Source organism: Typopeltis vanoorti, chromosome 9 (assembly GCF_054136105.1).
Source record: "Typopeltis vanoorti isolate ZY-2024b chromosome 9, IOZ_Tvanoo_1.0, whole genome shotgun sequence".
Taxonomy (NCBI): domain Eukaryota; kingdom Metazoa; phylum Arthropoda; class Arachnida; order Uropygi; family Thelyphonidae; genus Typopeltis; species Typopeltis vanoorti.
Window position 1 is genome coordinate 92,205,377 of NC_143557.1, and position 24,979 is coordinate 92,230,355.

Sequence of the window (24,979 nt, forward strand, 5' to 3'; positions counted from 1 at the left end):
TATCAATGTAAGAAGCATCAATGAAAAGGAAAAAAATAAAAGAAAGAATCAATGAAAAAGAATTGGAACTAGTGGAAGAATTGGATAAGTACCAGATTGATATAATACACCTGACTGAAACAGACAAAAACGGGTGAGATCTTTGTAAGCAACAAATACAAACAGGCAATAACAATAAGGGAAAAAAAAGGAGCAGCTATAGTATTCAACATCTTAAATGGCAGGCAATATCAAGTAGAGTAATATAGGCAAATATCAGAATGGGGAACTGGACAATGAGACATTTGTGTCTATGGTCCCACAAAAGGTTCTGCTAAGGAAGACACAATGAAAAAGCCTTCAGAATATTTTGCCATTTTTCTGATATTTATTTTCTATGTTCATTTCAAAGTCTTCTCATGACTTGTTTAGCTAGTTTTATTTTATACACACCGCTTCACTTTCTTACATTTTTCTCTATATTACCTCAGAACACACATCGTGGGAGGGCACTCAACTCTACTCATCATCATCATCATATCCACCCCCAGGACTCAATTCATCCTATCCCAGGATGGATTGAGTCTCCTCCCTACCTAGGAGGCTTACAGCTAATTAATGCAACTGGATCACCACTCCTTGCTGCATCCCCTAAGGACAGTATTTCTGACTGTAGTCCATATGTGTTCACAGGGCTGGTTTACCTGTTCTGGGGGACAAAAAACCTGAGTTTCCAGGTGAAGAAATCTCTTACCTCTGTATGAGACCAGTTAACTCACCTTTTGTCGATAGAGACCAGATAAAGGTTTCTCACGTCACTGACAGGAATCAAACCCAGGTCTTTCCGACCAAAGGGCTTTATCTATACTGACTGAGCTACGAAGGCTCCAACTCTACTCAGCTACATAAATCTCTTCATCTCCTCTACTACTTAATTCTCCACCTCCAAACAATGACACTACTATCATTAACACCATCACCAACAACAGTATCTATAAATTGTGTGCAATGATGGTTGATTTGCCTGTACATGGGATGAAAAACCCTGCTACCACTGTATGAGATCGGCTAAATCACCTTTAATTGAAAAAGCCCATATAGAGTTTCTCCTCACAATGAAAACTGAACCCAGCTCTTTTCCAAAAGGAGGGCACAATGTTCCATTGTTCTTCAAATTGTGTAATGAAAGCACTTGAATTGATAACTTTTTTATTTTCCTTGCCTGCCTTTTAACTTCTTGAGTCAACCATGGAGTTCTGATTTTTCTATCTTCACAAACAACCTCAGGATCTGCCAGTGAATCTCCAAGGTTTGGTTCATTTGCATTTTTTAAAGAGAATTGATGGCCAGTATTCATCACTCCCTCTTCATCAGAAAAGAGGGGTAAATAAAAAAGACATCATATTGTACTCCTTCTAGGACACTACTAGGTAGATGAATTGTTTTATCTTCTTATTTTTTTTTGGGGGGGGGGGGATCCATGACATATGAAAATGGTCCAAGTCCCAATCTTTTTTATTTAGTATATATTTCTGTACCAAAACCATCTTTGGCATGTCCTCAACAGTGAGTCTATGCTGATTGATGGTCTGCTTCATTTGTTCAACGAAGATGGAAAGCAGGCCATATCATTCAGGGATGTTATAATTGTTTGAAGGTGGTACTGACATACATCCCTATTGACACTTTTTTTTTTTTTTACAGCTGTCTTCTCAGTGTTTACCAGATGTTGCTGCCACTTTTGAGCATATTGCCTCATTGTTTCCTGATACATTGCTGTTCTTATTTTTTCCACCTCCTTGTATGCTCAGGAGTAAACTGGATGGTATCTTTCCCAATCAGAGCAATGATATTTGGTGTTTGAGAATGACCATACTTCTGACATTTAAAACAGAGCAAAAAGTTTGGGATGAGAGCCTTAATGGGCAGGCAACTGCCTTCCTTGACCTTTTATTTCAGAGCTGATCTCTTCGTCTGGTTTGTCAAAGAGGTCCCTCTCCGTTTTGTGGGAGGTAACTGTAATTGTCATTCTCCTGACAGATGTTGCATGCTGTAACTTTCCTGATTGTGTCTTAATTGGTGCTCTGATAACTGTATCTCTTGAATGCAGCTTCTTTATTATCTATGGAGATTCTGCTAATCCTTTCAAACTTACATACCATTATTATTAGCTTTTCTCTTTCCTCCAAATTTTCCCAAAACATTTCTATATATCTGATAATCAAATCATTTCCTATCCTGCTAGTTAGATCTTCAACAAGTACCAATTTTCCTTTGTGTCAGCTGCTTTCTCTAATGCCTCAAAAAAATTCTTCCACTTCTTCTTTAGCCTTTCTCTGGGACCATAAGCATAAATATGTCTCATACTATGTGTGTTTCACCTCTGTTCTGAGGCATTTATCTTAATTGGAACATTGATAACTGCCTCAAAACAGAGGTCAAAATATTTGTTATCATCATCATCATCATGTGTATCAAGGATTTAGGCCTAGCATGGCCTGTTCTGGTCTTAGAAGTCATCGTCGAATAGTTTAAGAGGACGTCCTCGTTTTCTTTTTCCTAATGGCTTGTACTTTAAGGCTTGTTTTGGTAATCTTTCTGTTTTCATTCTTTGAACATGTTCCATCCATTTATGTTTATATTTTTTAATTTTTTCTATTACTGGTTCTTGGTTTAATTCTTTCATAATTTCTTTTGTGATCAAATAGGGTATATTTTGCAGTTTTTCTCATAAACTTCATTTCTGCTGTTGTTAATCTTTGTTTGTCTTTTTGTTTTATTGTCCAGATTTCACTTCCATACAATAAGACTGGTAGGGCTAATGTATTGTATACTTTTAGTCTGGTTTGTTTTTGAACTAGATTTGGTTTAAATATAGAGTTAATTACACCTGTTATTTTTAAATATTTTGCAATTTTTACGTTTATATCTTTTTCATTTTCATATGTGATCATACATCCTAGGTAGTTAAATGAATTCATCTGTTCTAAGATCTTGTTATCTATTACTATTTTAGTTCTTGCTGGTTCCTGTCCTTTAAAGGCCATAGTTCTTGATTTTTCTGTTGATATTATCATACCATAATCTTTGGATATCTCATTTAGATCTAAAATAGCTTTCTGTAAGTTATCTTCAGAATTTGTAATTATTATTTGGTCGTCGGCAAAGAGGAGAGTGTTTAAGTTTACTGTAGGAGAAAGTTTAATTCCTTGATGTAAATTTTTATTCCATTTTATTATTATTTCATTTAAGTAGATATTAAAAAGAGTTGCTGAGAGGGGACATCACTGTCGGACCCCTTGGTTTATCTCTCTCGTATATGATAGCTCGTGATTTAATCTTATTTGTATTTGATTCTTTTCATATATACTACTTGTGATAGCTTTTAGGATATTATTTGGTATTTGTCTTTCTTTTAATATTCTAGTGGTAAGACTTATACGTTGGTTAGACATAACTGGTAATTAATTTACGGAATTAACAACGCATATAAAGTAAATTAATTAAAGATAACTTTAATGAATCACTTCTATATTTCGACAATGTCACATTGTCATCTTCAGGAACATAAAGATATGGTATGTGCACTACAGGAACTAACAAAGCAAATGAGGAAGAAATTAAGACACTAATTTTGTTCCTAAAGTCCTAATGGTGCCCTCTTGCGGGCTAATTTGGTAGTCTTGGCCGTTGGGCTGAAGTTCTCATAATGAAAGTCTGAAAAAATAACTAATATCCTCAAGAAATATGACCTTACTTCCTGTTACAGACCATATAAAAAGTTGGCATCCCTTATCCGCTCTACCAAAGACCAACCACTTCCCCTAGACCTACCTGGTGTATACCAGGTCCCTTGCAGCTGCAAATTGTCCTACTTTGGCCAAACAGGCAGAACAACAAATATCAGGATTTCAGAACACCAAGACTACATCTGGTTTCACCAGTACAGCCGCTCTGGGCTGGCAGACCATGCCTTAGATACCCACCATAAAATTCGTTGGAAGAAGACAAAAATAATCCATCGCAGCAAGTTTAAATACGAAAGATTATTCAAAGAATCTTCAGCAGCTCTAAAAAACGTTCCTAACCTCAACAAATTTGGGTGCATGAAACTGCCCCAAATTTGGGAGACTTTCATTATGAGAACTTCAGCCCAACGGCCAAGACTACCAAATTAGCCCGCAAGAGGGCACCATTAGGACTTTAGGAACAAAATTAGTGTCTTAATTTCTTCCTCATTTGCTTTGTTAGTTCCTGTAGTGCACATACCATATCTTTATGTTCCTGAAGATGACAATGTGACATTGTCGAAATATAGAAGTGATTCATTAAAGTTATCTTTAATTAATTTACTTTATATGCGTTGTTAATTCCGTAAATTAATTACCAGTTTCTTTTAATATGTTAAATAATATGTTTCTTTTAACTTTGTCAAATGCTTTTTCAAAGTCAATAAATGCAATATGTGTTTCTAAATTGTATTCTCTTCTTTTCTCTATTATTAATTTTAGGCAAAAGGCCGGGTCTATACATGATCCTCCTTTTCTAAATCCATTCTGTACTTCTAAAATAAAGTTTTCAGAATATTTCATTAATTTGCTATTTAAGATTCTGCTATATATTTTGTAACAGGAATTTAGTATACTGATACCTCTATAGTTTTTAGGGTCATCTCTATTATCTTTTTTTTTTAAACATAGGAATCACAATTGCTTTTTTCCATTCTATTGGGGGGGGGGGAGATACCAGTTGAATAAATTTTATTTAAAAATAATAAGAGTCTTTCTTTGAATCTTGTTCCTGCATAATTATATAGTTCTGAACCTAGCTTATCTTCTCCAGGTGATTTTCCGTTTCTTGTTTCTTTCAGGCTGATTTCTATTTGTAAAATATTTGTAAAATGAAATTTATATATATATATATATATATATATATGTAAATATCTCATTTCATTCATTAGTGGATATAAGAAACTGACTCATTTGAAGTGAGGATAAGAAGATGGCACTAATTTCTGTGAAAGAACCAGGAAATTAGATAAGTATATATTTTCTCATGTAACAACGACATACTTAAACATACAGCATATGCACTGGAAGGTCTTATTAAATTGTCCTTTGGTAATGAAAGATTAACAAAACTTTTGAAGATATGTACTCATAAATAGTTTAGTAGTTAAAGTGAATGTCCGAGCGGTTAGCCAAGTGGCTATGCGCTTTGCAACTGCATGCCTGAGAAAGGAGTGTCCTGGTTTGATTCTCATCGCTGAAGCGAGGAGCTTAAGGATCTTTCTCAGACATAGCCAAATTAGTCAGTTTTGGGCGTGGACTGCAGGGTTTTTCTTCTGCAAGCAGGCAAACCTGGCCCGTGAATACACACGGATTACAGTCATGCCTGAGAAAGGAGTGTCCTGGTTCGATTCTCGTCACCGAAGCGAGGGACATAAGGATCTTTCTCAGACATAGCCAAGTTAGCCAGTCTTGGACGTGGATAGCAGGGTTTTTCTCCCTGCAAGCAGACAAACCGGCCCCGTGAACGCACATGGATTACAGTCAGGAATACTTAAGACCCAGCCATAGGCCTGATTCGTCAGCCATGCCAGTCCCGAGCCCGGATAAAATTAGAGGGATTGAGATGGTGCCGTACTTCCCCATAAAAGGGGCCTCACAGCCGTTATATTATCATATCCTATAAATAAAAAAAAGTCAAAGTGAATAAGTACATTTGTTTAAGTACGTCATTGTTACATGAAAAAATGTATACTTATCTAATTTCCAGGTTCTTATACTTAAAAATGATGAGTGACATTCATATAAGGTACTACAATTACCTCATGCTATACAAACAAGTCATGATTTTTTTAATAAGGAATATTTACATTATGATTTAACCATTTGCAAATATAGATCCTTACAGAACATATTGGTTATCTTTCTGGAAAGTTCTGCATGGATAAATGTAATATTTGCTTAATATTTACTTTAAAAAAATTATAAACATACCAGCAGTAAACGTGATCTCTTTGTCACGTGTGGGACTGAAAAATGAAATGTGGGCAGGATAAGTGTATGATGTCCATCGTAGTAATCTATCCTTTTCCTCAGTTAGCACTGTAAACAATTCAGGTATAGGTTCAGGTAAGTCTTCAACATGAGACTTCTGGCTCAAATGGCTTTCTGTTTCATTAGGTTTAGGACACATTTCTATAAAGGAAGAAAAAAAATTAAAAAGGAGCTTTTTTGGTATAAAAAATTGAAAAAACCCATTTGAATGCACAATAAATAAAAATCATTAAGGTAATCAATGAAATTTGATTTTTTTTTTTTTTTACAGTAAATTGGCAATAATTTATTATATTCATTTTTATACCTGCTCAGATGATTTTTCTTTAATACATACAATGTTCATAACTTAATACCATATTGTTATATTGTATACAATTTTAAAATGCAAATATCAACAAATCACACAGAAAAAACACAAGGAAATAAGTAATATTTTAAAGAACCCTCTCATGGCACAAGTATCTCTTAAAGAACAAAGGCATATTATATTACAGAATTATGTTACAAGAAATTGATGAGGCCAGGGATCTTCAAGTTATGGTGGGTAGGACACTGAAGTTCAAAGATCACATTGCAAAATTTGCAAATACAATTCAGAGGATAATTGCAATGTTAAAACTAACACTGAATTTAAGGATAAGAAAGTCATTTTGCCTCTTCACAAGGCCTTGATATCATCTGGAAGATAGATTCAGTCTCCTGGATTCACAGGGAATAAAGAAAGTGGAAAGGATGCACAGAAGAGTAAAAAAAGATGATGTTGGGATTAAGAAATGTAGATTATGAGAACAGATTGCGAATTTGTGAACTGCAGACAGTGATAAACAGGAGAAAGAGGGATGATATGACAGAAGTCTATAAACTTCTGAAAGGATGTTATGGTGATCATCTGAAAATTTTTGTTCCATGGAAGATGGGAAGAGGAGCATCTGCGGAAGTTAATTTTGTGTGCAGTTACAACAGGAATGAGAACTAGATTTTTCTCTTACAGAACATTGTGTGAGCAGAACAATTTGTCTGCTGAAGTAGAGAGTGGATCCAGTATGAATGAGTTTAGGAGAAGGTATGACATCTGGTGCGGATGATCTGTGGCCTCTCTCAATGAGTCCTTGACTCCCTGGAGGTCTCAGATAATAATAATAATATTATTAATAATGGCAGAAAAATAGAAACTAATCAAGCAGTTCAACAGGGATGTCGCCCTGTCTCCTGCCTTATTTAGAGAGAGGGAGAGAGAGATGGGGGGGGGGTGGCTTGACAAATTATACAAAATCCCAATCGCCACAAAAAAAAAAAAAAGGGTGCTCACCACAACCCACCATCACTACCATTTTTAATGATGTTTTCCAATAAGTCAATAGTTCTATCAAGTGATTAGTCTTGCTGTATTATTGTTTTGAGAACCATTTTAAGAAGGAGAAGTCAAATAATAAGAACAGTAAAACCAACAAATATTTTGGGAAACAATTTGTTACATTAATTTTTGTTACTGGAATGACCTTTTATATTATGTATATTCTTCTGTATTTTCTTAAAGTTAGAAAAAAAAAATTTGTTTAGAAAACTAGCTTTTATTTTTAAAAAATAAATAAAAATAAAAACAAATTCTATTCCGTCTAGTCTGCAGCTATTTGCCAGCTGGTAAAATCTACTTGTCGTGAGCAAGTATATTTGTACCTATCTTCTTCTTCTTCTTCTTTTCAGTCATTTTCTGTACACTGCTGGACGAAGGCCTCCTCCAGTTCTTTCCACCTTTCTCTGATCTTGACAATGGTTGACCAATTTTCGCCAACAAAATTTGACAATTCATCACTCCACCTTCTTTTAGGCGTCCTCGCCCTCATTTCCCTTCTTTTGGAATCCAGTTCGTTAGTATGGTGGTCCACAGCTTATCTTCTCTTCTGGATAGATGTCTGGCCCATTTCCATTTTAGTCACTTATGGTGAAGAATGATGTCAGTGATGTGAGTCTGGCTTCTTATCCAGGTGTTTTGCTTCTTATCTTTTAATATGATGCCTAGCATCAACCTCCCATTTTTCTTTGAGTTGTTGTTGTTAGTTTATTTGCCAGTGCTTTTGGTTGTGTACGTAAACAATGGTTAAATGTCTTCCTTTTTAAACAGAGTGGGACATCATTGTTTTGAAAAATGCTTTTCAATTTTCTGAATGCACTCCAGGAAAGTTGAACTCTCCTATTTATTTTCTTTTGGAGTCCACAATTTAGATCAATGAGATGACCTAAGTATGTATATAAAGATACTCTTTCCAAGAAATTGTTTTCTATTATTATGTTTTTTGGTGGTACAAAATGATTAAACATGATTTTAGTTTATTTTTAGACTGACTTTTCTGCTTTCATGATGTGGGTCTTCTGGAGTATTTGCAAAAATTATATCATCTGCATATCTTAGGTGTGTTAAGTTTCTGTTATTAATTTTTATACCAAGGTTTATCCAGTTTATATTATTAAATATTTCTTGAAGGATTGCTGTAAAGATTTTGGGTGATAGAGAGTGTCCTTGTCAGACACCTTTTTCAATTGATATTTTATTGCTACTCGTGTGAAGTTGGATGATTGCAGTGTGGTATATTTCCTGGAGGAGGTCCATATATTCTCCAGGAACTCCCTGATTCTGGAGTGCTTTGATTATTGCATTAGTTTTGATGGAATCAAATGCTTTTTCATAATCAATAAAGGCTAAGCAGAGAGGCAACTGGTTTTCTTCTGCTTTTTCTATTATTTGTTTTGCTGCATGAATATGATCAATTGTGTTAAAGCCTTTACGGAATCCCGCATTCTACTGGTTGATTTGAGTCTAGAAGAGGGGTTAACCTGTTTGTTATTACTTTTGTGAGAATTTTGTACAGATTAGAGAGAATACTAATTGGTCTATAGTTCTTTACTTCTTCTTTGTCCCCCATTTTAAATAACGGTACCAGAGATAGCATTTTTCCAGTTTTCTGGTATCTTCCCCTCTTCTAGGCATAGATTTAGTAAGTTTGTGACATGGTAAATGATATTGTTTCCTCTCCCATTTAATTATTTCTCTGTGAATTAGGTCTTCACCAGGACATTTTTCCATTTTTCATTTGTTTTAATGCTTGTTTTATTTCATCTGAAGTGAATGGGGGGGGGATGAATTCTATATGCAATGGAGAAGAGTTATTTATATTTGATTTATCTATTAAAAGATCACTATAGAGTTCTTGATAAAATTCTTCTAGCCTGCTTAGGATTTGTTCTTGGTTCCTTATTGTAGTTCCATTCTTATCTTTCATTGCAGTTATTTGACTTTTGCCAACTGATAAATGTTTTCTTAGTATTTTCATATTTTTATTGTTTTCAATTGTTCCTTTTATTTTTTTAGTGTTATAAGATATTATTTCATTTCTCATCTTTTTCCTTATTGTTTTGCATAGTTCTGCATATTCTATTTTAGAAATTAAGTTTTTGACTTGTTTCATATTTCATCTCTTTTTTAGTAGTTGTAAGGTTTCCTCTGAAAGTTTATGGTCTTTTTGTTGTTTGTTGCTTTAGAATTCAATGGCTGCTTTATTACTTCCTTATATTTTTGCTTATTTTATTTATGTCTTCTTCTTCAAATATATTTATTAAGTCTAGTTTTTGATTGAGTTTTTCTTCGTAATCCTTCTTGTTTTCGACAGGTCTTAAATCAAAACTTCTTGATTTTTTTTTGTTAGCCATTTTATTCTTTCCAATTTGGGGTTTATTTTAATTTTGGCTCTCACCAGTCGGTAGTCACTTCCTGTTTTTACTTGATTTGTACCTATATATATAAGTTACTGTAAAAGCCTGAAAATTGGTAAATCCTAGCATTTACCATAGTGAGGTGATAAAAGTTCAAAAAATGCTTGTGAATGCTTCTATTTCGGCTTTTTCCAAGCCCGGTAAATGCCAGTATTTACCAACACCAATTGGTAAAAGCCCGAGTACAGTGTGAGTATAGACGGGTGTCAGTGGCAGTTTAGGTTAGGTTAGGTTCCAAAAACCTACTCTCGAACAAAATATTAGAATAAAAATACCAGATATTGATAGAGCGAAGATGGATCCAAAATCACTAATAGCTGTTATCACAGACATTAAAGGCAAAGAATTTTATGAACTTGGTACTAAGTTGGGTACCAAACCATTTCAGTAAATGGTTTGGTACCCAACAAGTTCATTTACCAACATCAATTGGTAAAAGTCCGTTTTGTTTAGATTATAATAATTTACCTTTGTCGATTTCAATTTCAAAACATAATGTCCAGAATAACATTAAACATAACTGCTTTATTATTTTACTACATTTAATTAATATATTATAAGAAAATGTTCATAAAATAAAAGTAACTTATTAATCCTAGACTTCAAGACTACATATTGCTGCATTAAACCCATTAAACCAACATCCCCATTCATTCACCCATCTGTCTAATTTATTCAAAACCACCTACAGGGCTGCTGCATCTACACCAATTAACCTTCCCAGCTTCACATCATCTGCAAACAACTCAATATTCCTCTGCAATCCATTGACAATGACATTGATATAAAGGTTAAACAATATAGGTTCCAGTACCGAGTCCTGTGGAACCCCACTTGTAACCTTCTGCTTCCTTGATATTGCCCCACCATACACAACTCTCTGATACCTATCAGACAGCCAATCCTGAATCAGTTGACTAACCCGACATTTAAATCCATGTGCTGCAACTTAAGTATCAGCTTATCATGTGGCACCCTGTCAAATGCCTCTGCAAAATAAAAAAAAATGGCAGTATATGACTTTCCCTCATCAACTGCTCTTGTCACTTTATTATAAATGGCAATCATATTACTAAAGCAAGAGCATCCCTTAACAAATCCATGTTGACTCTCACAGATAACATTACCCTCATCTGCCCAATGCTATATATGATCCCTCACTAATTTCTCCAAAATCTTAACTACTGATGAAACACAAACTGGCCTATAGTTAGACACATCCAGTCTGTTACCGCCCTAATGCAATGGCACTATCTTATCTTCCTTCCATTCCTTGGGTACCTTTCCCATAGCCAGACTTTTATTGAAAAGCCAGGTCAACAGAGCTGTCAGTTCTTTAGCACATTCTCTCAAAACCTGTGGTGAAATACCATCCAGTCCCAGTTTTACTGACATCCAGGGTACTCAGTATTTGGTACACACTCTCCTTTTGCATCTCTAAACCTCAAACCTGTCCTATCCCTATAGTATTAAAACTTGCTTCTCCAGGATGGAATACGCCAATAAAGTATTTATTGAACAACTCCACTATGATATTCCTATTTTTATCCCACAATGTCATTCTTCCACAATCATTTCTCCTCCTACTGGCCACATAGCTAAAAAATTCCCTAGGATTATCTTTGGATCTTAGTGCCAGTCTCTTCTCATATTCCAGTTTCACCTTCCTTACCATATTAGTCACTCTCCTGGCCTGAGTCTTATGTTCTTCATGCATCTGCTCTCTTCTCTCCCCCTTTATATCTATTCCATAACCTCTTTTTCACTTGCAGTTCCTGTTTGATATTGTTTGCCATCCACTTTACACCAAATTGTGCCCTCTTCTTCACTCATGGAATACAGCTTACTATTGCTGCTAACAAATATTCCTTCGCAATTTTCCACGCACTAATGATATCCTGGCCTTCCAATTCTGCTCTCCATCTAACTTCCCAAAGTTGATATCTAAGACTATTATAATCACCTGCCTTATAATTCCATGTATGCTCCCTTTTCTTTGATACCCTTGCATGTCTATTCATTTTCCAAGTCAAAACCACATGGTCACTCTCTCCAACAGGGGGGAGGGTGTCATCTCAGTTATTATCAGCTCTTCTGATGCTATGACCAAATCCAAAACTCTTGAACCTCTTGTTTCCCTCTATTTAATGTTGCCTAAGAATTCCAGAAATTCCATTCCCTTATTACTACATGCATTTTCCTCTTCCCAGCTTATACTGCTGTAGTTTAAAATCTCCCATAACAATCATTCTTCTTGCACTTGCCAAGCTCAACTGTCTAAACATCTCCTGGTCTCCACCCTCTGTGCGCCTTGGCTTGTAGCAACATCCCAATAAATATCCTGTCTTGTCTGCCTCTACCTTACCCCATATGCTTTCAAAACCATTAGTGTCACTGCCTTCCAAAGCCTCCACTCTTAGAGGACATAAGTAATCACTTAAGACATCAATTAATGATAGTATTGGGCCAGCTACCTCTGACTGGCTATTGATGGAGATTGAACTGTCCACTCAGTTTCCAAAGAGCTACACAGGGTTAAAACAGGCCTTGCCTACTTCCTATAAGGGAATAAAAGAAGTTAGCTGATTTTTTAAAAAAATAATGATGATATTTCAGAACTAAAAAATAGAATCAATAGAAGAAAAAAAAATGGATAGAACACATAAACTGAATGGCTAATACCTGATATCATAAACAATTAATAAAATATAAACCAAATGGGAAGAGAAGGCCCCTATTAGATTTAAAATGAGACCAGAACAGATTATCCATATTGAGCATTATGGGGAAAAGAAAAAAAACAACAACATTATTCCGAATTATAATTACTTCCTTTGGTATTACTAGTTAGCAAATAAAAGCAAATCTTTATATGGATATAAAATAAGCAGCAATTTATGCTACATGTAAATCTAGAGCATAGGTTCCCAAAGTGGGCGGTACCCCCCCCCCCCCCAGTAGACGCCGAAGCCTTCTAGATCAGAAGCATTTGGGAGCGGTCGGTGGCTCTTTATAGAAGAAATGAATAATATATATTTAAAAATTAATTATTTTCGTGATTTTGCGATTAGATAATCATTTCATTTTGCATTTTAATTCATCTTATGCCCGTCTCACACGATCAATTTTTTTATCAATTTTCTATGTCAATGAGAAAATAGAGCATGTATATAATATGTGTATAATAGGTTATGTTTACAGTAGCAAATATATTGTATATTATTTCTGGGAAAACTCCCATGTTACTCCTCTTTATAAACTATTATGATTACAGCTATTTTGCCTGCTTCAGTTTAGGAGTACCCCTGTTTAAATGTCATTGGCTATTTACTCATGGATTCTTAGGGCATTATGAGTGTAGATGTACTAAAAAGTATATGTAGCCTAAGGAATAGAAAATTGCACATACCTTTTTCTGGGTGTTGTGGCTTTTCCTCAGTCTGCGATGTCGAAAACTGCAGAGTGTGTGTGTGGGGGGGGGTAGGCAGTTTGGTAGAATAAGTTAGAAAAACCCGGGTTTTTTTCGTAACATATAGAAACATATACGTTTATATAGGGTGGGGAAAAAATGAAAGGGTTAATTTTTTTAAAATAGGGAGGGGGAAGGGGAAAGGTGGTTGACGGGGTGTGGACCGTTTCGACTATTCGTGGTCGTCATCTGAACACATTGGGCTAATGTGTTCAGATGACGTGCCCAATGTGTTCAGATGACGACCACGAATAGTCGAAACGGTCCACACCCCGTCAACCACCTTTCCCCTTCCCCCTCCCTATTTTAAAAAAATTAACCCTTTCATTTTTTCCCCACCCTATATAAACGTATATGTTTCTATATGTTACGAAAAAAACCCGGGTTTTTCTAACTTATTCTACCAAACTGCCTACCCCCCCCCCACACACACACTCTGCAGTTTTCGACATCGCAGACTGAGGAAAAGCCACAACACCCAGAAAAAGGTATGTGCAATTTTCTATTCCTTAGGCTACATATACTTTTTAGTACATCTACACTCATAATGCCCTAAGAATCCATGAGTAAATAGCCAATGACATTTAAACAGGGGTACTCCTAAACTGAAGCAGGCAAAATAGCTGTAATCATAATAGCAAATATATTCGTTATATTTCATTTCAAAATATATAAAACCAGTTTTCTAATTGATTTGTACAAAAATAAACCCAATTTTATATAATTTAATATTACGAGTAAAAATAATAATGGCAAGAAAGAAATAAAATTGTAAATTTTAGTTAGCCTAGTTAGTACTAACTTATATTGCTAACTAGAGGGAAAAAAACAAAGCAAATATTATTCGATACTTATTATACTGTTTTCTGTGGTTATGTTTTGTAGGTTTGTTGTTTATATCTTGTGTAATTATTTTATTTATTAATTATTATTTATAATTATTCAGACAATGTCATGGTCGGACGAACAAAATGTGATTGTGTGCAAAATAAAAAATTTAACATGTCATACAGGATATTTTAACTTCTATTTTTTATATACTTAAAAAATTTATTTATTTTTTGCTATTGTAAACATCGATCGTGCCATACAGGCTTTAGTCTATCCATGCAGCAGATGAGTCTTAACTAGTAGTATGTCGGTCAACTATTACGTAGGTAATTCACTCAATTCAGCATGTTTTGACAGGAATATGGGTGCTTACAGCGACTTGTTCAAAGCACGAGTACGATGGTATTGCAAACAAGTCAATGCATGCAAATCGATTCGGGCTAGATTTCAAATCTATAAATACCAGTGGTTTAGGAATAAATTTCATTATTTTTTGTGTGCTTTACCAACAATCATCAGTCGAAAGTGTGATAGATAAGCGGAGTCATACAAAGTGTAAATTAAATCTTTTATTTTGTGAATATTTTTGCAAATTTTATTACTTTATTATGTCTGAATATAAGAAGAAATGTCGAGAGTACAGTATTGAGTATTTGAAATATGGTTTTATTCAGTCTCCTACGAACCAATTATTACCCATGTGCTTGATTTGCCAAAAAGTGTTTTCAAATGAAGCAATGAAGCCTTTTAAGGCTACAAGAGTATTTGACTAAAATGCATACTGACAAAAAGGATAAAGATTTGTCCTATTTTCAAGTACTAGAAGAAAAATATTTTAAACGTCTAACTATATCAAAACTTTTTACGTCATCCACTAAACAAGATACAAGCTGCTTATAACATTTCATTATTAATCGCAAAAGCGGGAAAACCACACACACAATTGGTGAGGAATTAATCTTGCCGGCAGTAAAAGAAGTAATAAACACTGTGCTTCATAAGCCAGCGTCAGATATCATCAGAAAAATTCCTTTGAGCAATAATTCAGTGCAAAGAAGAATCGATGAAATGGCTGAAGATGTTGAAAAATCATTGTGCGATTATTTGAAGACATGCCAATTTTCCATTCAACTCGATGAATCAACTCTCCCAAATAATGAACCACTACTCTTATCATACGTACGATTCATAAAAGAAGAAAAAGTTTGTCAAGAATTATTATTTGCTAAAAACCTGGAAGCGGATACAAAGCGAGAATCTATGTTTAATATCATGAATAAGTTTTTTCAAGAGAAAGACATTCCTATTCGTAATATTTTGTCTGCTGCTACTGATGGTGCTCCAGAAATGACAGGGCGCCACAGGGTTTCATAGCGCATTTGAAACAAGTAGTACCAAATGTACTTGCTATACATTGTGTTCTTCATCGTCAACATTTGGTTGCGAAAAATTTAAGTGAACACCTGCACACGTCACTCCATTACGTTATTAGAATAGTCAACAAGATTAGAAGCAATTCATTGTGTGACAGATTGTTTGGCCAACTTTGTAGTGAAAACGATGAAGATTTCAATCATTTGCTGCTTCACACAGAAGTTCGCTGGCTTTCAAAAGGTATTTGTCTGAATCGATTTTACAATTTGTTTGATTCAGTACTAGAGTTCCTAGAAAACAGAGACGACGGATTGCGGGCCAACCTGATTACATCCAAAAACGACATCGCTTATTTGACAGACCTCTATAAAATATTTAATGAAGTCAATCTACAACTATTTGAAGACATGCCAATTTTCCATTCAACTCGATGAATCAACTCTCCCAAATAATGAACCACTACTCTTATCATACGTACGATTCATAAAAGAAGAAAAAGTTTGTCAAGAATTATTATTTGCTAAAAACCTGGAAGCGGATACAAAGGGAGAATTTTCCTGCCAGGTTGGCAGGAAAACGACCCAGAGGAAGACCAAGTTATAGGTGGATTGATACGGTACAAAGTGCCTTAGACGATAGAAATATAAGATCTAATAATGTTGGAGTCTTGACAAGTAACAGACTGATTTGGAGGAAAATTGTAGATAGGAAGTTAGTAATGATGTAATTTTTTCATGTAGTACTGTCATATCCTGTACACCCCTTGAGGGTACATGGCAGGAATTTGATGATGATGATGATGATGATCTACAACTACAAGGTGATGAATTGAATTGAATTAAAACAAAAAACGTTATTGCTGCTTTTGTAGGGAAACTTCTTCTATTCAAGCGGAATATGGGCCGAGGCAACGTTTCACCAAAATCGGTATAGCAATAACTGTGTTCAAGATGAAGCACATATTGGCCACTTCTTTTTAAAAATTTAACGGCATAAGCAGTAATGTATCATTAGTTGCTATTTATGTCAAAAATATCAAACGGCTTGAACGCAGAAAACTGTTATAATAGCGGGGGGGGGCATTACAAATTTATGTCTTGCAAAGTGGGCGGTGGCCCGAAAAAGTTTGGGAACCTATGATCTAGAGCAATCATATGCCTAATTAATAATGTTCCAATAAAAGCAAATTAGTTCCAATTTCCAGTCAGAAAGAGAGAGCATAAATTAGAAATGTAGTGCCTCTGTGGCACTATTGGAAGAATGACAGGACACTGTACCCTTCAATTAGAAAAGACCAGTGTTCGATTCTCATCATGACAACAGGGAATCTTTATTGGGCCTTTTCAGCTGAAGGCAAGTTACCTAATCTTATCTAGAGGCAGCAGGGTTTGGGGTTTTTTTCTCCTGGAAACTCAAGTTTTTCATTCCACACAGACAAATCTGCCAGAGTACACATACAATTTACAAACTAAAACTACTATGAGTAGACAGTAGATGGCATGATGATGATGGAAACTGATATAGTGGCGTCATGCATAGATGAAAGATTAAGTATAGACAGTGGGTTGTGTGGAGTAGTGCACTCTTCCATGAGTCCTTGGACATCTCAGGTGTCATGTAATAATTTTCATTACACACACACACACACACACACATACAGAACAAAACAGCAATTATGGTTAAAAAAAAAAAAAAAGAAATACTTACCGACACAAGAGCAACATTCACTATAGAGATAATCGAGACAAAAAAAACAATCTCTGTTGCATGTTGTGTTCTTCAAGTCACATTTGCAAGACTGAGTTAGCATGCATTTGCTTACAATTGATGCACACACTGCTTCATTACAAGAAGAGCCTGTTTCCAATATTATGTAAAGAACCAGGAGGGACAGTAGTAATGATAATCTTTTCATCTTTCAATCTATAAAGAAAACGGATCATTTGCATAGACACCAAAACATAGATGCAATGCAATTTTACAGAAAAGAAAAATATTATTCTCGTTTATTTTCAACGTAACACTTAAAAAAAGCTATATTCTCATAATTTTTTTTTTTTTAAATGAGTGCTTATGAAATACAAGTTCAATGGATACTATGAGCAATCGTCGTGCCAGATTTTAATTAGAGACAGACTGGAAGGAGAAAAGGGCACATGAGAAGATAGAAATGGAAAGAGAGATAATTACCTAAAAGAGCCTGTACTAGATCAGGTGACAGCATCCAGCAAAGGTTGTTTTAGGTAATTATTCCTAAGAGGATTTGTCCATAATGACCAAATGTGGAGAGTGATCACACAGGCTCAGCCTTGGAGTGGTGAAGTATGTGGAACTATAAAGTAGATAATTATAGAAAATGATTTGAGCAATACCATGCAAGGAACTGAAAGGAAAAATATTAGATGTTCATTGGGAATAGTCAAGACATGTTTGAGGGAAATGATATCAGATTACATTCTCATACATATCTTTGGATTCTTTCCAGAGAACTGTCACAAAGAAACTGATGAAATTTGTAGTTGATAATCCAGGTATGATCAAATCTATGACCTACAACCAACCTTCACAGCAATATGCACTTTGAATTTCAAATCTCTATCAACCATTTCACCACATTATGATTCATGATGTGATTTCACCACATCATCTACTACCTGGAGCATATATCCATCAATACAGTACATAACATTCCTTATTAATACAAGCATATTTAAATATTCCTGAAGAAATATGATGGCAGCATCACTCCTTATAATTTTTTCCAGCTTTGCAACATCACAAATAATTGAATATCTAGCACCTCAAAAATGCAATGGCAAGAAGGACAGAGCATTGTGACATTCGATAAGAAAAGATCAGAGTTTGATTCTTATTATGTGGAGATAAAACTTTATATGGAAGGTGAGATAGTTATGGAGGTAGCAGGATTTATTTTACCTGGAAACTCTGGATTTGCCATCATGCATGAAGGCAAATCATCAGAGAACACACCCAATTTATAGACAAAAAAAATACTATTAACGGGCAGTAGATGGTGTTAGGAGTAGATGAGGAATAGTGACATCATATATGGATGGAGGATTGAGTAGCCTAGACAGTGAGTCCTTCAACTCAGGTGTCACATAACTATAACAGTAATTGCCTATCAATCAATATAAATAATCAACAACACCATGGTCCTCTGGTATGCTACTGGTTATCTTCCTTTTCTGAGATCCTTCTCCTGACACACGTCTTGCTAGTATCCTTCAGAAAACCAATCTCTTAATCTAATTCAGTAATTATTATACATCTCAATTTTTTTTATGGTCCTACCCAAAAAGGCTATTTGCAAACATATAGTACATTTTGTACTATAGTTGGGCTAAGAATTTTTTTTGTTTCTATTTTATCAATTTTGTATCTTTTTTTTTTGTATTTTTAATTTATTTTTTAGATATTTCAGAAACCCTGCTCTACAGACCAAACATGAACTATTTCAAGCCACTTCAGGCCTCCAATAAGCAAGGAGGTGGTCTGTCTCACATTGGTCAATGAAATTCATCTCCAACCTAAAGAAAATCACAAACATCCATGCCCATGGCACGATTTGAATCTGCAGCCTGTTGGTTGGAGAGTGGATATGCTAAACACTTGGCCAACTAAGCCAGAAATTCCCTCAACTTTCATACTAACCAATACTAGTTCACAGTACCTCTGTAGCACAGTCGAAAGAATGACAGGACATGTGTCCTTTGATTAGAAAAGACCTGTTTGGTATCATATTAAAAGTGCATAAGATCCATTTGGATTCTTATGTTTTAAGGAATCTTTATATGGACTTTTTCAAATGAAGGTGAGTCAGCCAATCTCATTTGGAAATAGTAGGGTTTTCTCCTCTTGGAATTTTGAATTTGTCCTTAAAATGGAAAACTGGCCAGAGAAAATGCAATTAGCCAATAAAAATACTGTGTAGCATATGCATGCAGATGTATATAGTATCAAATCATGTACTACTGGATTATATAGCATAGAGTGGCTTCCCATAATGAGTACTGAGCCCCATGGAGATGTCATGTAATAATAACCTGCTATACAGCAATGTGTCAAATGCCTTCACCAAGCCCAAAAATATCACAGTATACAAGTCTCCCTTATCCACACATCTGTCACATTCATAAAATGCAAGTATATTGCTAAAGCAAGTCTTTACAAATACTTGCATTTTATGAATGTGACAGTAAACCTCACATTCATAAAATGCAAGTATATTGCTAAAGCAAGTATTTACAAATGCTAACCATCATAGCAAATCAAATGCTTATCAACTCATCCTATATTTCTTAAACAACCTTTCCAACTGGAAAGGTTGTTTTAGCACTACTCTTAGGTAAAGTAAAGCACTATTTTGTTTCCTTCCATTCTTTTGGAACTTCCCCTGCTGCAAGACTTTAAATAGTAAATGATAAGATCAAGGGTGAAGTCAATTCCGGTATACGTTCCCTCAAAAATCATGGCAATATACAACCCAACAAACCTTAAACCATTATGTAAATGGTTAGTATGAACTGCCCATAATGAGTTTTCTCATAGCCTTATTGACATCAAACCTATTTGATACTTCACACATCAATTCTACTCTCTCTAGTATTCATTTTCTTCTGGATTTTGTACAGCATAATTCTCACCAGTATGAAATGCACTGATAAAGTGGACGTTAAATAATTCAACTAAATCCTCTGCTGTAGTCAGTTTTATCCTATCCAAGAACAGCTGTTCAATAGGTTTACAGCTTTAGTATTTAGGCTTATTGCCTTGTTTAAGCTCATTAGAAGGATTGATGGAAAGAATAAAGTGGAATGATAAAATATAAGTTCATTAGATCATATATTTCATCTCAGCCATGGAGATATCATCAGGGATATTATCTCAAAATTGTATAAGCACACACAAGAGAATGCAGAACAACAGACAAAGCCTAAAGCCCCATAAGGGACGGCACCTTCTGTGGGTGCTGTTAGCCTAACTGTTGGGCAGGAGGACCAAGGATTAAAGTTTCCTGACTCTTGGGAAGTTTAACACAGCAATATTTATTAAGATTAGACTGGTTTAACAAATCTGCTGCAAATTCTAAAAAAAAACTTTCAAGCTTATATTTGTTGCAGTGAAGCATAATGGCTTCATTCATTCCACTCATTTCAAATCTTTAATTCCAAATTTAGTTTTAAATAATAATGATATCATGGTGAGCTTTGATAATAGCTCTCTATTTACCAATATCTCCCTTTCTGACACTTTACTGAAAAATGCTTCTCCCCTCCCCTTCTCCCCTGTTAGCCGAACTCTCTTTTATTCACCAAACGTTCCTACTAGCCAATGGCTAAAATGCTCTTCTCCTCACATCCTTCTCATCAAATAGATTACAATAATGCTATTAAATAGTTTTAATGGAACATGTACACTAGACATATTAAAATAACTTTCACAGTTTACACATGTAACAAAAATTATATAGAATTTAATTCAAAAACTCCAATATATTTCATCCAGTGTTATATGGACATCATCATCAAGGGGAGAGACTATTAACTGCATTCAAAACATGAATCACAATAATGAATCATAAATCAGCATATATAAGACACTATATTTGATATTATATTTCCTCTGTCTTGTATATATTTTGTTGATGATATATTTGCAGTCTAGTCCCACTCTGAGTCAGAATTACTTCAGATCCAAAAGAAAATAAGCTCCTTATACTTCTGTATCAAGTTCACTATTTAATGTGAAATCCAATAACTAAATACCCTTTTTGGATACCTTAATAATTTGTAATCCCACAAGCCATGTTGAATTTTCAGTTTATAGAAACTAACCTTTACTGGCAGATACATTCATTCATCCTCCCACCATCATTCACTATAAAAAAATGGGTATTATCAAGATCCATATACATATGAGGGAATCATAGAGCTCATATGATCTGTTCTTCTGATTCCCTTTTATTAGATGAACTGAATAAAATTAAAAGCAATCTGATATGTATGGGATACAACAAACCTACCATTCAAAAAATTATTAATAATTATCATTCTTCTACCTGACTACAATCCAATGTGAAAAAAATTTCAATATCCTAGCTTAAAGGAACCTCAAAACAAATAGCAAGGATTCGTCATAAATTCAATTGATACACTTCCTTCAAACCAGATTGGAAACTGTCGTCCTTCCTACCACATTTGAAGGATACATTACCACATCTTTCCTTTCCAGGTGTCTATCAGGTATCCTGCTCATGTCATCTTTGCTATTTTGAATAGACTGACCATTCTGCTTTGATTAGAATTGAAGAATATCAAGACCATATTACATTTTTCGAATCAGACAAATCTGGCCTTGTTTCTCACAGTTTTTTTGTCTGCCTCTTTGGAACCAGACAAAACTTCTTCATTTCAGCAAGTTCAAATTTAATCTTTTTTTTTTCCTAGACACATGCAAAATGCTACAAAATCATCCAAACCTGAACCAATCCAGACTGCATGCCAATATTCAAGTTTTGGGAGGTAATCAATATTAATTATAAGTTTTGTTTCTTTTTGTTTTGTTTTGTTTTTGTTTTTTTGGGGTGCTTAAGGGTCAAAGCTGTATAACTGAGAGGAGACCTCCACATAGCCTTTAAAGGAATGCGGAGAACCGACCAGGGCTTCTGACTTAATGTCCAATCCTCACCTTCTCGTGGTGCACTCTGTTGGGTATCTACTTGGATAGTGAACGAACGAGGATGGGCTGGCAATTTGGGATTTAGCCGACCAAATTGTATTCTTATTGGTTAAACCAAAATAAAAAATGATAGTACAACATGACAAAATTTCATGCCAGCTGGGGCGTCGCCCGGTTAAACAAGGCCCCCGTTGTTTTCGCCAGGGAACCAGGGCGAACAGCGAAAAGTCAGCTACTGGAACAAATCTGAAAACAAACCCAACTCAACATCACCAGAGTTAAAGATCGGTACTATCAACGTTAGAAGCCTGAATGGCAAAGAAATGGAACTAGCTGAGGAATTAGATAAGTATCAGATCGACATAATAGGGGTGACTGAAACAAAAAAGACAAAAACTGGTCAGATCTTTCTGAGCAATAAATACAAAATGTTATATTCAGGCAATGACAATCAAGGAAAAGAAGGAGTAGCCATAGTATTCAATACAAAATACGAGGCTAATCTTCTTGAATGGCAGTCAGTCTCAAGTAGAGTAATGTGGGCAAATATGAGAATGGGGAACTGGACAATGAGACTTATTGGTGCCTATGATCCCACAGAAGGCTCTACTAAGCTAGAAGTGGAGGAATTTTTTGAGGCTTTAGAAAAAGCAACAGACACAATGAAAAAGGAAAAGTTGGTCCTTGTTGGGGATCTAAATAGCAGAGTAGGAAATGAATGTGAGACACACAAAAATATTTTGGGAAAATTTGGAGAAAAGAGCAAAGCTAATAATAATGGCAAATATCTGTTGGATTTCTGCTCAGGACATGGACTGGTTATTACTAACACCATGTTCCAACATAAAAATGTGCACAAATTCACATGGAGAGAAGAGGCAAGGAATAAGAAAAGTCTCATTGACTATGTTATTGTTGATAATGATGTTTTCTCCCTGGTGCAGGACACCAGAGTGTACAGAGGATTTGAAATTGGAAGTGTTCACTATTTAGTCTTGAGCAGGATAAAATTGAATTTCATATTGAAAAGAATGACATGTAAGAAAGTTTTAAAGCGAATAAAAGTTGAGCAGCTCTCAGATGTGAATTGTAGACTAAAATACACAAAGATTATTGAAGAAAAAATGAAAGAGTTTGAGAACAGGAATCAAACCTTGGAGATTCAGTGGCAAACTCTGAAGAAAACATTGATTGATTCTGCCAGAGAGGCATGTGGTGAGGTTGTCTGCAAGGATAAAAAAATCAGAACTCCCTGGTGGACACAGGAAGTTAGTTAAAGAGGCAGTGAAGGAAAAGAAGAAAGCATATCAAAAGTTTCTGTCAAATAAGTCAGCTTGAGCTCTTAAAGAATATAGAGACAAATGCAAGAATGCTAAACACTGTGTAAAACTAGCTAAACAAAAGTCATGGGAGGACTTTGGCAAGAATATAGAAAATAAATATCAAGAAGGTAGCAAAATATTCTGGAGGTTGTTGAAGAAGCTTAGGAATGGAGGAAAGAGTGCTGTAAAAGGAGTTAGAAATGATAAAGGTGACATGAAAATGGAAGAAAAAGATATCCTTGAACTATGGAGTAATTACTTTGAAAAATTGCTAAATGAAACAAGCAATGATGATAGCACAGTGGTAAAAAACACTGACCAAACATGCAGTCAGGAATACATATCCATACCTTGAAGTAGAAAAAGCCATCAAAGGCTTGAAATGTGGAAAGACAGCAGGAGTAGATGATATTCGACCAGAAATGCTGAAGTATGGTGGTATAAGTGTCTTACAGTGACTGCACTGCATAGTTCAGAAAGCCTGGACAGAGGGACGAATTCCCGATGATTGGAGTAGAGCTCTCATAGTACCAATATATAAAAAATGAAATAAAACTGAATGTGAGGATTACAGAGGTATTTCCCTACTGAGTGTTCCTGGCAAGATCTATGCAAGTATACTTGAGAAACGGTTGAGAAGAATTGTGGAAGAAAAGCTTGGTGAAGAACAAGCTGGATTCAGGCCAAATAGAGGCTGTCAGGATCAGATCTTCACTTTACGACAAATAGTCGAGAAAGCATGGGAATATAACAAAGATCTGTATTTAAGTTTTGTCGATTTGATAAAGGCATATGACAAGGTGCCAAGAGAGAAGCTATTCAATACACTACAGTTATATGGTGTCAATGGGACATTATATCAAGCAATACTTAGTCTTTATTTGAGTTGTAAGTCAGCCGTTAGAATTGAAGGAAGTACAGGAAGATGGTTTAATGTTAAATCTGGTGTGAGACAAGGATGTACATTATCCCCTCTGTTATTCATTATCTATATGGATCACTTTATGAAGGAAAGTGGTATTAAACATGATATCAAAATTGGAGATGTTAATGTCAGCTCTTTGCTTTATGCCGATGATGTTATACTTCTAAATAAATCCGCTACAAGTATGCAAGATCTCTGACTAAATTGAATAGCTGTTGTAATAGATATGGTATGAAGGTCAGCAATAAAAAGACAAAGACAATGAAAATAGGCAGAATCATTTAAAATGTCAACTGTGTTGTGAATAGAGAACCTGTGGAACAAGTAAAACATTTCAGCTACTTAGGCACGATTTTTACTGAAGATGGTAAATTAAATATAGAAATAGACAACAGAATCAGCAAAGCTGGTATAGTAGGAAGTCAATTGAATAAATTCATATGGAATAAGAGAGAAATTAGTCAGAACACTAAATTAGCTGTATACAAGACAGTGTTCAAACCAGTTTTATCTTATGGATCTGAGAGCTGGGTCAGAAGTAAAA

General features: G+C 35.1%; 1 protein-coding gene across 1 annotated transcript in view; it reads right to left on the reverse strand.

Annotated features, from left to right (window-relative positions):
* Positions 1-24,979, reverse strand: part of LOC150103248 (protein twisted gastrulation-like) — a 50,308-nt gene that overhangs the window by 14,531 nt on the left and 10,798 nt on the right. The window contains exons 2-3 of the mRNA XM_090398171.1: positions 17,194-17,409; positions 5,982-6,182 (exon numbers count right to left, since the gene is read on the reverse strand). Coding sequence (XP_090254297.1) covers positions 5,982-6,182; positions 17,194-17,401 — 409 coding nt within the window. The 5' untranslated portion in view covers positions 17,402-17,409. The remainder of the gene's footprint in view (positions 1-5,981; positions 6,183-17,193; positions 17,410-24,979) is intronic.